General features: G+C 42.4%; 1 protein-coding gene across 1 annotated transcript; it reads right to left on the reverse strand.

Annotated features, from left to right (window-relative positions):
* Positions 1-8,131: 8,131 nt before the first annotated feature.
* txnipa (thioredoxin interacting protein a) lies at positions 8,132-12,415 on the reverse strand. Its single transcript, XM_048230112.1, has 6 exons — positions 11,899-12,415; positions 11,382-11,457; positions 11,120-11,267; positions 10,325-10,684; positions 9,793-10,101; positions 8,132-9,606 (listed from the first exon to the last, which is right to left on the reverse strand). Exons 1-6 carry the CDS (start codon positions 12,152-12,154, stop codon positions 9,559-9,561), a joined length of 1,197 nt encoding a protein of 398 aa, XP_048086069.1. The 5' UTR covers positions 12,155-12,415; the 3' UTR covers positions 8,132-9,558.
* Between the last annotated feature and the right edge of the window lie 1,961 nt (positions 12,416-14,376).

Consider the following 14,376-nt stretch of genomic DNA (forward strand, 5'->3'; position numbering starts at 1 on the left):
ACTTCAAATGAAACAACACAGCGGAAAGGAGATCAGGAGGAGCTGTTTTGTCACTGCGAGACTTACAGTAAGAATACAAAATAGGGCCTAAGAATAGAGCAGTGTCCTTAGGAGGCTGATGTCACACAACCCAGAGAGAGATAGAGACAAAGAGAGAGACAGAGAGAGAGAGGTGGGGTTGTGTGAAAGAAAGAGAGAGGAGGGGGGGTGGGAGAGAGAGAGACAGAGAGAGAGAGGTGGGTGTGTGTGGGGGTGTGAGGCCTTCAAAGTCACCCTCTCTATATTTGTAACATGTAACAACTAACAGGCTATGGCACTGGTCAGATAAAGAGTGGAAAATCTTCCTATAACTTTCTCTCAGCTCTCAGTAGTAGTCACATTGCTACAGTATGTCATCCCTGCAGGCCTGAATTTATAGTCATACAATCTACTTCAAAGTCAGCCAGCATGCAGGTATTCGGATGCCCTGAGGGGAAAAATCACACAGTTGTGGTGCCCTAGCATAAGATATGCAGTACATGTTATGTTCGAGAGCTGTGTTGTCATGTATACAGGGCAGGCATGTACGCACAGATCTGTATGTTATGCCAACACCCTGAACCTAAACATAGATTGTTATCATGTGCAGTCCACATAAGGCCATCACATGTTGCATAACATGCTGACTGGTCCCCGTTTGACCTGACAGAACGTTTACGACTGCGACACCCCTTCTTCACCAAACTCTATTGTATAACACACACACACACACACTCACAGACACATGCAGACATACACACATGCACACACACACGAACACATACACATTGACACACACAGACACACACACATGCACACACACATACACACACAGACACACACTCTTTTCTTTCTGAGTATACATGGAACAAATGTGTAAATGTTTCGATTTCACCAAACTGTTACTTTTGCCTTCTTTGGGATGGGTGAACGTCTTACAGTAAATAGGGACAGGGGTCATCCCTCCCTGTAATTCACACCATGCCGACTGCCCTGTCCCCATTTTTCCACTTCAAATCCGCACGTAGCCAGCCACACATAGCCATGGAATACCTCCACCCAGCCGTGGCGCAACTGGCTGAGGCACCTGCACCATACGCCGGTGACCCAGGTTCGATTCCCGCCCTTTCCGGATCCCACCCTGACTCTCTCTCCCACTCACTTCCTGTCATTCTCCACTGTCCTGTCAATTAAAGGCATAAAAGCCCAAAAAATATACTGTTGTATTCATACAAAAACACTGAAACATAAAACAATTTATATCAAACATACTCTCCATTTGTAAATCCCTCCTGATCCATATCGATATGCCCAGGCTCCCCTGGACCCCTCTGGAGGACTGTGATAACAAACTCATGAGTCCTCTCCTGACTGATGGCATCGGAAAGAAATAGCTGTGAAATGAGTCCTACGGTAGGGCATCTTCAACAGCATGCCTCATGGCATCCAGGGGGATTACGGCTTCAGTTGCGTTCCATCAATGCATGTCAGTGGGTGCTCCCGACGGTAGCTATGCAAAATAATGACTTGAAGTATAACTGTAATTTGATTGGTTGGTGCTGTCCATCGATTGGCTTGATTGGCCGGTGCCCACTGTCGGTGCAGCAACAGCTGAACTTCTCAACGCGAGCGATGGGAGAAACGCGACGCAACGGACCCACAATTCAGTTCGGCAACGGATGACGTGAGCCCATGTAAAGTGAATGGGCACTCCAGCACGGCAACGCACGCAACTGTGTGTAGGAGCCGTTAGTCATGGCAGTTAGTCATTTACTGTAGCTAGCAGACGATTCCTCATCAGTGTATTACCACCCTGCGGGCATTCTGTTGGGCACTGGTGAGTTCACAATGGTGAACCATGACAAACCACAGGTTCTGCCAAATCATGCCACCGCAGCATCACTCATCTGCTTCTGGGCAGATTGGTGTGCCAATCTTTTCCACACCTCAAATGTAACGTCACAAAATAGACTGAACAACAGAAAATGTCAGCATTGCAACACACGCATGTTCTTACTCATAAAAAGGACTCTGTTAAGCATTCGTTCATCAAAGACTTTGCATAAGTATTAAAAAAAAGATTCAGTTTCAAAACATTCAAACTAAGAAATCTCTGGATTTATAGAATTTATTAGGACTTAGAACCTAGTATCATTTTGATCAGATCTATAGGTGTGTTTGTTTACATGATGACATTCAGTTCAATATCGCTGGCAGCATAATTTCCGGGATTTCCTGACACACCCAGACAGGCTGAGACAAGCAAGACTTTCACTGAGACAAACACACCTCAATTTTGATCTCTGCTAGACATATTTTCCTTCCTTTATGACATTTAATGTGGAAACCAAAGATTGTTTTGCTCATTGGTTGAATTGTATGGCTGCTCCAAAACCCAATCCCAGGCAAAATCTTACTTGGATAGTCCAACCACAGAGACTTAACAGATCATCTGTTAAGATTCAGAGTCTGTATGTAAAATTGTTGTTGAACAATTACTAAACATTAAATCCAACCCCTGACCTTAACCTTAAACATAAATTGCAGTAAACAATCAACAAGTTTGTTGATAATCTGAGCATCTGATAGTGTGTGACTCAGTCCCCTTTTCTCTCTTGTTTCTAATGGATTTGAGGCAGCATAAAGAAGTAGGCTAAATCATCTGGTTCCCTAGACTATCCACAGCTGTTCAGATTTTAACAAACTATTTGTTGAAACGGGGAACTGCAATTTATTGGGTTAGAGATTGGGTTTTAAGGTAACGTTCAGTGAACAAACTCTTGTATAGATAACCAACTACCAATACGGTTCCAGCATTCGCTAATTGGAAACACTTAAGGCCTATGTTTTACCTGCCATAATATTCCAATCTCTGAAGTCAGTTTACTTTCACTTCAGAAAGTAAAGGGTTATTGATTACTGTGGGACTTTTTGGGCTCAACAAGTAGATCAAGTACTGAATTAGTTAGCCGATTAATTGGTTACCTGATTAATTAATTAGCTGCTGTATAGATTTATCATAAATATAGGTGTCGATTGTAAATCCTGAAAGTTGCTGGACCAGCCACTCTCTTCAGTTTCCAGGGTTGTCCATATTCAGCCCTGCTCATATGGGGTTGTCTCATGTCACACGCTGGGGATCTGGTCAGCTATTTGTGGGGAAGGAGGTCAGGGCCCTTTCCTGAAATCTGCCTATGTGTGTTTGGTGTGGTAATAACAAACCAGTATCGATTACTGTGGGACTGGTTATTGATTACTGTGGGACTTTTTGGGCTCCTCAGTAGCCAAGCTCTCAGTGGTTTAGAGTATTGTGTCAGTGGTCATCTCATGCCCAAGGGCTCAGCTCTGGGCCAAGACATTCCAGGCTTCTGAGAGGTCAAAGGTCAGAGTTGTGTTCAAAATTGGCAAACATTGGTGAATGTTTGTGGTGAAATTGTTCCATTCATTCATTTTGAACGATTTTGAACATTCCATTGTAACGGTATTGCATTGTTACCTTTGTCAAGCCCATGTCCAGGTCCACTGTATGTTCGTGGAGAACTACCTCAGAATGTTCGCGAAATTGAACGCACCTCAGGTCAGAGTTGAATATCACAGCATAGTCCGACCAGGGAACACATGTTTATTTTGCAGCTCAGGATCATGACTTTTTTTTTTACTTTAGCTTGGACAAACAGCACAATACATCAGTCAGTGATATAATTATAATAGCAACATAATAGCAACTATAATAGCAACAGGGATATAATTATAATTCATTATCAAAGTCAAGCAGTTGTGTCTCCAAGGCAACAGAGATAAGTTTATTAAGCTACTGTTGGAAAGAAGATCTAGAGGGGGAGAAGCAAGAAACTCAAACAATTGTGACCTGGTGATATTGTATGAACAACGATTACCACCCATTGCATTATTTTTAATGACTAATGGAAAGTTAAATAAACCATCAATGACCTAAATGGAAAATATGTGAGACTTCTGTGGGTCAATCTGATCTGTCTAACAATCAGCTATCTCTGTTTCTCTGTTTACAACAAGGAGTGTGTCCTAATCTCTCCATCAAAAAAGTAAACAATCAAATCACTTAAAAAGCATCTAAAACATAAAATGGTGTCCACTCATTCATGTATACTGTGGGACTCACTATCAGCCTCAAAGTCGAAACAACTGTACAAGCCTTGTAACTGTTAACATGCTACAAGTTGCAACAAACTCTTGGCAGAGCTTCGCAGAGCTGATTTTAAATGTTGTGGGGGAAAAATACTTATAACAATGTAGACCTTTCTTGTCTACATGTTGGCATTCCCTCACAGAGGAAATGCTGGGAAAACACAGATTTCCCATGCAGTCTTGTTTTTGTCAACTAAACAGTGTAAAAAAAAAAAAACACCTACCGTAACTACATATTATCCAGACAATAGGAAGATTAGGGCATGCAACCTCTAACACTGTCTTAAGCATGGGATTCACACTTATTGTCAGAATGACTTGAGCAGATTCTCTCACAAGCTGGTGATATAATGAGGCCTACAATCTTTCAAATCTTTAGGCGTCTTATGGGAAAGAGAGGAGCACAATAATCCATTTGCATCTGTTGCAAATCAGTTTGATAGAAATAGTGCTGCTTTAAAGGAGAAATCCTGTAAACAATCGGTTTTAGCTTGAGTTGCTAGTTCCAACAGCTAAAGCAGCCAGGCAGCTAGCGCTACGCTCTGGGAGCATATTCGTGAGCCCCCATGTTCATGCCCCCAGGGTAGCACTGTAGCTGCTTGGCTGCTTTAGTTACTAGCAACTAAAGCTTGGTAAAATTCGATTGTTTTTAGTTTTTTTTCCCCACCGACAGTTCAGTTCTCTGTGACTTCGAGAGATGGATATCTATATGTGAAAAATCGCCAGATTTATCCTTTAACAGTGCAAATGTATTGACAAAAAGCATCCTGTTGTGTCTTGATCATAAACTCTCTGGTTAAATTTCCCTGTGTATTCCATGCTCACTGTTTGTCTGATAACCCTTTACCTTCGCCATCTCTTTTCAGTCATGGTTGTTGACATTCACCTTCCACTCTTTACAGGATTACTACTCTGCTGGCATTGTGCTGCAATGATGTGTTACAAAAAGGTCAGACAGACTTGGAAACTACACCTTAATGGAGTGGAACAACCCTAGAGAAAGAGTCCTTAGATAAGCTTGGAGAGTCATGAGTGCTTAGTTCTGCATTTGCAGCACTTCTGGGTTGTTCATTAACCCAAAGAGGCTGTAGCTAGTATATGCAAGGCTATGGAGAGAGAGATAGAACGTTCCCTTCTAAAAAAAAGAACAAATCTGTACGGCAAAGGAGAGCTGGTTTGCCTGTCTGGACAACTATAAAGTAATATAAAGTATATACAAAATATAACGTTTATTGCAAGTGGATTACATCTGGTGTACTCTCAGATGTGAATGCAATATGCCTGCAGACCTACTTTATCAGCTGTCCTTTCAATAGGGCAGGTTGAAAGAATTTTAAAGAGGGGATGAGTAATTCAGAGTGTGTCTGGTAGTCATCCACAAGCAATGGTCATCCACAAGCAAGTGCTACATTTATGTAGACACTAATGGATTATACAAATCTTTGCAAGGTCCATAACTTTGCAAGGTCCATAACTGAGCAGAGCATATTTTACACTATTACTTAGCCCAGCAGAGGTAATGCAGCTTAAGTCTTATACTTTGTGGCTCAACAAGTAGATCAAGTACTGAATTAGTTAGCCGATTAATTGGTAATTAGCGGCTGTATAGATTTATCATAAATATAGGTAATCGATTGTAAATCCTAAAAGTTGCTGGACCAGCCACTCTCTTCAGTTTCCAGGGTTGTCCATATTCAGCCCTGCTCGCTGAGGATCTGGTCAGCTGTTTGTGGGGAAGGAGGCCAGGGCCCTTTCCTGAAATCTGCCTATGTGTGTTTGGTGTGGTAATAACAAACCATTATCTCTCTGGTTAGATTAAGGAGGTTTCCCGTTTCACCTGTAGAAATGTCTGTGGTAGGTAAGTGATGAATGATTCCGTTATGCATTTCTGTTTGGTCAGGTCTGGAGAGTTAACTTCCAGTTTCTCCTTTTTCTCTTTTTCTCTGTGTTCTTTTTTCTCCGAAAAATGAATACTGAAGCTGTGAAAAGAGAGATGGTCTGATGTGTCAAGAGAAAAACAACAAAAGTTCCCTTGATAAGCCTCCAACTCTTCAGCATAACTAAAGAAAAATGAGTAAGAAATATACAATAAATTCATACTTGGGTTCACACATGGAAGTGAGTGTTGTATCTGTCCTTGTGTGTGTGTGTGTGTGTGTGTGTGTTTGTTTTAGTGTCCTCTGTCTCACTTGTGTCAGCATCTGTTCACTCAGTTCAGCTGCTAATCTTATAACCTCTCTGTTGAGAGGGACAGTGAGAGACAAAGCATTGGGACCCTGGCAGAGAAGGGGTGTAACATTTGCCAGGGGAAGGCGCAGCTACAGATGGAGAGAGGGAAAGAAGCTCCACTCACGTCATCACACATGAGAACGGTGCAGAGGAGCCAAGCTAACAGTGCCCGGTATGAGAGGGGAATGGGCGTGGAATGTTCCGGTCTGTTTCAGGACAGATAAACAATTTACGGCCTTATCAGCACATAAGGCACGTCCACAGGATGTTCAACTCTCAAATCAGTTTCTGCGTAGATGTAGAGAGCAACGACATGAAGTTAAGGATGGCTTCAGTTCTGAGGTCTGGGTTGAGGTGTCAAGCAATGCCAATTTTGCTAAAGACTAAAAATGTGAAGGTCTTCTGGTCTGCTGACTGGACCAAGACAAACTGATCACACAGATACAGAAATGGATCCTTAGTCATGGGCCTGACCGACTGTAGAGACAGCTCCATTACCATAGAGTATCCAACAACTTCGATGGATTTGTATTCCTGAATAATCTACCAGCCCTTTTGCATCTTCATCAGATGGCAAAACAAAGTCCCTGAGAATGAATAGTCAAATCCCACCAATCTTAGATATTGAACAATATTTTGACATGCATACAGGTGCAAAAATTTAAATATTGAAAGTTTAATATTTTCCTGTAATTTATTTCAAAAAATGAAACTGACATACAATCTACATTCATGACACATAAAGGGAAATATTTCAATCATTTTGTTTGTTTGTTTTAATCTTGATCATTCTAATGTTGATGATAACGGTTTACAACTCATGGAAATCAAAAATCCAGAATCTCAAAATTTTAGAATAAATAGTTTATAATGTCGACTTGAGAAAAGCTCTAATCAACTCAATTATGTCAAAACACTGACAATGGTTTCCTGAGCCTTTAATCTCTGGACTGAAATGGACTTTTCCATAATATTCCAATTATTTTAAATGCACTTGTATAGATCCTATGAGCTAACAATTATAACTGTCCTGTCCTATGTTGATCAATCGAGCAAATAATCTTTTGAGATAAGGCTATCTGAAGCAGATAGCTACCAGCGATTATCTTTTTTTAAACGGTCTGACTATTAGTATGTTCTCACTTACTAAGTGGAGACTGGCGAATGGCCATTGATTTTCCTGGATTGAATGTGGTAGAAAGATACGATTGATGATCTTGACTTTGAGGAGACCAAATGCACTAACCATAACTCACACTTCATGATCAACTAGAGGAAAATCAGATGGGCATATTTTCCATATCCCCTTTTTACACATCCTGCAAATGACCAAGTACCAAGTACTGTTGAAGTGCACAATCTGTTTTGGGGTGCAGGCAGCATACATGCATCCTTCCTGCTGCCTTCAACTAAAGATTATTTGGACGTCTCTGGTTCAACTCCCACGGATTAAAGTCAGCTGTCGGTATCCTAGCAATTGCGTTCTGTATTGTTATCTTGCTAGGCCATCCAAAACAAATAGGTGCTACCTTGATGCCTGCTATACGGCAAGTGACTTGTTAGTTAACGCAGCGAGGCAGCTGCCTTCTGTTTTAGACACAACTAATATTTTCTTATCTTTCATCTCTTGGTTATTTTAGCTAAGTCTATAAGGATCACAAGCATTTATGTACCGTAGAAATATCGTTAAACAAAGAAGGCAACAAACAAAGTCAAGTGCATTTGAAACTTTTTATTTTATTTTATACAAAACTAACCCATAGGGTCTCAAATACAAAAAACACTTTCCAAGACACGTATACAAAAACATGTGCATTTCACAGATCAGTCTCTGAAAGCTTTTCAAGCAGTTAAGTTTGAAGAAAACGTAGCACAAGTAAATAAACTTAACATTCACCATCAGAATACATGATGGTGTCCTGAGTGAAATGATACATTTGTTTTCCCCACAAATTACATTTCTTTTTATTGTGGAGGCGTCATTCCAAATTTATCACCATTTACACCACCACCAGACACTTTGGCACTTCGTAGTGTCAACTTTTTTCTTTTGGCCTAGTGATTCAGCCCTTGTTCAGAACCAGATACAACCACTTGTTTTAGCCCTTGCAAATAAGAGGTTTCTGCCCACCATACAGTGACAGGTCATGGGGTAGATCACAACAATGTGCTTTTTGCTTCGACTAATCTACGCATACAGTGTATGGAAAGAAATAAAATGGAAGACTGGTGGGTCAAACATAGAAGATGAACTAAAACATTTACAGGAAATCCTCTCTATAGGCGACAAGAGAATCCAAAGTACATTACAAAAAAAAAGTGCATCATGATCATGAAGGAAAATAAAAGCTTATTGAAGACAACACTGGTCTGCCATATAATGTGGTCTAAATTCTGCATTATTTTCCCCTTCGTTATAGGCAGGGGACTCACATCACCTTATGGAGTATATGTCATAATTGCAACCAATGTTCCACAATGTTCCATTAAAATACAGAAAAGAATTGAACAAAGGAGGTGCTAAGATGGTTCCTCAAAATAAAATGCCCCATAATATTACAAATGGAATGACAACAAAGGCTATGAAGGACGGACACAAGTCCCAAACGAAGAGAAAGTCATGGAGTGTCGATGTCATCAACAACTATTACAGACAAGACATGCTTCTGATTCTCAGCAGTACACTTGGACTCATCCAAATTCTGAAAGTTCACAGGGGTAGCAGCGTAAGAACAGCGAACTTTAGCGCTCCGCTCGACTGTTGCAGGGCCTCCGTTCAAGCACTGACACCTTAACAGCAATATAAGGTTGGAAATGGGAGAGTGCTAGTGTTCAGCTCAGATGGCGTTGCGAAAATAATAACTAACTTGCTGACAGTGCAGGCACAGGGTAGCACCGACTTCTTTTTTCTCTCTGTGCTCTTTGCGAAAAAAAAAACTTTCTTGTTCCCCTTCTCGACTGGTCTCCAGGACCCTGGTGACCACGAACAATCACACCTCCAACAGTTCTTTTTCCAAAGGCCTCAAAATGGGCTCTTTGAGCCTATTTCTTTCCTGAGTTCGTTCTGGTGAACTAGTTCAAGTGCCATGAGTGGAAGGAAAGCGACCCCCACCACGAATCCAGTGGGGGGTTTTAGAAGGCAGTTCAGCAGACTTGTAGCATACGTACATTGCCATTGAACTCCTCATCCACCTGCAGAACACAGCAAAGTGGAGAAGGGAAGCATGTTAGAAAACCCATTGACCTGCTCATCCAGAACAAATATGACTCAATTATGCTATATTTATTGCAGAACAGTAAACCATTGGTCCCGTTCCCTTGATTACCCCTTGTGACTTAGTGATTTGAGAGGTCAAAGGCCTTTGTGTGGAGTCTCACCTCTGTGTAAGCAGGTGGGGGGAAGGTGAACTGGGGCATGTTCATGAAGATCGGGCTGTCGTCGCCGTCGTAGTCGTCCAGCAGGGGCGTGAGCGGCTGGTCGAGGCGCACGTCGCGGGTCACGTCGCAGTAGCTGGGGGGCGCGCTGGGCATGCGCAGGGACACCCAGCTGTTGGAGGCGTTGCTCACCGAGCCGTCCTGGCTGCTCATGCTGTTGGTGCGGCTGCCGAAGCCGTTGTAGGGCACGGTTCCGATGACCAGGGGCAGCTCAAGGATCAGTTTGTCACTGCCAGGGATGTGCATGTAGATCTGGATGAGGAGGGAGGGAAGGAAGGAAGGCAGAGTTAGGCAAGGTTGGGCGGCACTAGCAGTGGTTTAACTGTAGTGATGGAAGTAGCGCAACAGCATCCACATTGGGAATGCCAATTAATTTACCCAGCACATTGGCACTGAGACCTGAGGCCTCTAGGGCTTACATCTATGTTTAGAGGTGTTTAATGGAGAGGTGTCAAGCTCAATTACAGACACTTACCATGAGAGCATACTCCACGCGGATGATGTTACAGCCCAGCATGGAGGGCTTGATCTTGGGCACGCGAATGGTCTTGCCCTGCCAGGCGTCGCACATGCCCGAGATGATGTGATTGCCGCGGACGGACGAGAGCTTCTGGCGGAAGACCTTGGTGCGGCCGTTGGCCTGGTAGGTCTGCTTGGCCACGATGGCTGCCTTGGGCACCACGATGCGCGAGCAGGTGTTCTCGAACTTGGCGTTGATGCTGATCTCCTCGCCCTCACAGTAGCCTCGCCTGTCGATCTTGGCATTCAGGGACACCTGGCCGTCGGGGATGAACATGCAGGTGACCTTCTTCTCCTTCATGCCGCCAGTGGGTGACTGCCCAGGGAAGAGGGGGAAGATGGAGGTTACTCACACATCAATTCACACAGTTTTCCCCCCATTAAAGCCCATCTATTGACAGCTAGCTATCACAATTAGAGAGGGATATTGCTAGACATCAAGGAGACATTCACCATTCACTTTACATAATCTTTCCAGTGAGGCTGCCATCTGCACTAATTGTAGCTAGGGATCATGGCAGTGCCATTTTTATCCAGGCCCATTCAGTTTTTTCCGAGAGCTCTGCTGAGCAGGATGTGACACAGCTAAAACTCACTGCAGCCTCCTGTGTAATCCCACTAAAGCCATCTAGGCTGATAACCCCAAGGGCAGTCAAGTGCATTTCTACTACCTACTGCACTAATGCCATTGCCACTGTCACTACTAAAGACCATGCTGCCTGCCTGACCATGTAGCAGTGTAGATGCTCACCAGCAAGTCAGGAGTGTTGACATCCAGGGGCTCCTCCACCTCAAAGCTCTTCCTGCACTCCTGAGGAGGCTGAGAGGGCCTCTCCATCACAGCCTTCACATAGTACTGCACAAAGCCAAACTTGCCCTTGTAGGAGGACACGATTTGCCTGAAAAACAAAAAGTAGCACAAAGGTTATTCCACTGAAGCTGCATGTTGTAGTCTACGTAGTAAAGAGCTCACTGTAGGTCACTGTTTGCTGCTGATGTTAGGGGACACTTACCCTTGCTGAGGAAGCTCGAAGCCAAACATGTACTCGTACTTGTTCCCAGGTCGCAGGATAACTGATCCATCAGTATCTATACATAGAAAAGGATCATAACATCAATGAGGATTCAGTCATTAGCATCTTCAACTGCAATACAAGCAGGGTTAAGAATGTTCTGCCTCCAAGTTCTGGTGTTAGGCACCAAGTTCAACAATTCTTCACTACCAAGTAAGGCATTTTCAATCAACTGTTCCTGATGAGGTCAATCATCTGAGGCAAATCATCTTTACAAGTGAGATTAATGTAAACGTTGGATGTCATCCACTACACTGTCCACAATGATTTCTTACTGCTTAGAGAATAGATTTACTCATTAATGTTTCAAAATAGCTAACAAGCTAACAGCTAACGTGAGCCATACTAATTGTATGCATTGGCTAGCAGCCAACACCAGAAAAAAAACAGGATGCAGTGGCATTTGTAGCCCCTCGTGACCCCTCAACTTTTACATAATTTGAATCCTGAATCTTACCAGCTGGCTGGTCATCAAGATGAACCACCTCTTCATACTTCAGATAATCAATTTCCTCTCGGCATCTCTGCTTTCCTTTGGCATATTCCACTTTTGCGCTTCCGACTCCGCACACTTTCATAGCCGAGACTCTTGTTACTTCGTTGACCTCAACCACGATCCTCCCGGCTACTTTGTCCCCACCACTGTAGAAAGCCTTGCTAGGATCGTTGAAGATGATTTCGAAGGTCTTCACTCTCTTGGTCATAGCAACCATGTTTGCTAATTGATGGATATCCAAGTCAAGATAACAAAAATACTTTTCCGATGTGTTAGCGAGCAACGAAGCTGGCTAAATTGTTCAATGATCAACGTTAGTGCATTCAACAAGTAAAAGCAATAATATCGATTGTCTTGTGAAGACAGTAATCAAAAGAGGCTATGAGCAACCGTGTGCTAAAAGCACTAAATTAGGTTGTCAGTTTAGGCGTATCCTTGTATCATTTCAGCTTGGAGTAGTTTCCTCCGCAATAGCTACACACAGTATATATATGCCGAGCCCCCAGCCAGTGATTCACGGGACATGTTTATCAGTTCCACTGTGCATGTGGTAGAGGAATGAACAGCATGGCTCAGCGCGTGTACAACGCTCCCATTGGTCGAAATCCCCTGTTTTTGCTAGGTTCAACCAATCGCCGTTGAGAAGCTGCGCGTGGACACCTCATGGCTTGTGGCACTAAGCGAGTGTACAGCTGCTGTCGAGAGAGGAGGGGGAGTCAAAGGAGTGGCTTCTCGCGTAGTCTGGAGACTGGAACAAAGGCAGTGGGGAACACCCGTTCACCAATCACATTATTGCTTTCAATTACGTTTACCCCAACATAAACGAGCCTAGGACACACTGTACCGGAATCCCCCTATGAACCTGGGTGAAATAGGCTACAGGTCATACATTTATATTATATTGTTGTTCTTTGTGTTGCCAGTTGATATTATTCATAGAGCAACATCTCTCATTCTCTAATTTCCATTAGACATTTACATTTTCATAGCTGGGAAATTACAGTAGGCCTATTACCAAATGAATAAGTAAAAACCCAGGCATGCCCCTGTAACCTATTCATCAATAAATTCACCAAATTTCAGTTGGTTCTTTCTTTAACATGACATCTAAAAGGATGCATTTAAATAGTATTGTATTGTAATTTTATTTTATTTTAATTTCACTTATTTTTGAAGTTTCTCTTCAAAGTAGAAGTAGTCCATTCAAGTAATGACGGGAAACTCCCGACAAACCACACCATTCTGTAGCCTGTATACCACTGATCATCTTATAGAAACATCCCATGTGTTCAGGGCATGTCTTTGCTATGTTCACATCTTGTAGTGATCTTTGTTCATAGAAGACCACATGGTCACAGACAGTAAATTTGTTATATTACATTATGTTACCCAGATCTAGCCATGGAAAGCATGTTAGAGTACAATGTGTCCAACAATTGATGCATTGACCTTGTGTGCACACAGACAATTTTGTCTGGGATAGATTCTAAAATTTCAAATCACATGTTAAATCATATATTAAATCCATAAACTGTATAAAATCAACACAATAATTACTGTATTCCTAACCACTTAATCCTAAAATGTAACACTGAATTAAGAGACAGATAAGCAAGAGACTAGCTCCTTGTCCTCAGAATGAGCATGGTCTGCCAATGCTCTAGTCTATCATGAATGCTGCAGCCTACATGAACAATATCATGGCTTGAGGTGAAAAGATGAGAGGGTGTATCCCCACACAGCTCAAAAGGCCTATGGTTAAGTAAAATATGTTATCAAAAGGTTCATCAACAGCTGACACAGCTGAACAGCTAGGCTTGGCTCCAATCAGCAGCAGGTGTGTCTCAGTAATATACTTACAGAATCAATCGTTTGATCAAGGTGGTGTTTGCCATAGATATTATAGAGCTTTATAATATCCATGGTGTTTACAAGCCTTCATATGCAGTAAACAAAACTAAGCAACTTAATGGGTTTGAAACATTCATCGCTGTTTATTTCTCCCCCCACATTTGTCCCTGTTGGATGAAGAGGGGTTTATCACCGCCTCTACCATGGTGTTAGATAGTACTTAATTCATGGTGTTACTTGTCACCTCTGTGTCTCGTAAAGTTGTCTATATTCAATATTACACCAGTGAAATTATAAACTAGGGAAAGAAATTCACACGCGACCACTGAATTTTCTAACCAGCAAACTTCCAACTAGGCCTCATGGCCTCAGCTCTGCTAGGCCCATCTCATTTGCGCCACCTAGTGGTATCAATGGAGGCCAACTAGTGAAAAAAAGAGGGAAGGATGCCTGAACTAGGAAAACATGTTTTGGTGATGTTGCATGTATTGCATTGTGTGAGATATGAAAATTACACAAGAAAAGCAAGAAAAGCCATACACATTTAATATTTTTAATAATCATTTCCCAAAAGGCTGTAACATGTTG

Source organism: Alosa alosa, chromosome 20 (assembly GCF_017589495.1).
Source record: "Alosa alosa isolate M-15738 ecotype Scorff River chromosome 20, AALO_Geno_1.1, whole genome shotgun sequence".
Classification (NCBI taxonomy): domain Eukaryota; kingdom Metazoa; phylum Chordata; class Actinopteri; order Clupeiformes; family Clupeidae; genus Alosa; species Alosa alosa.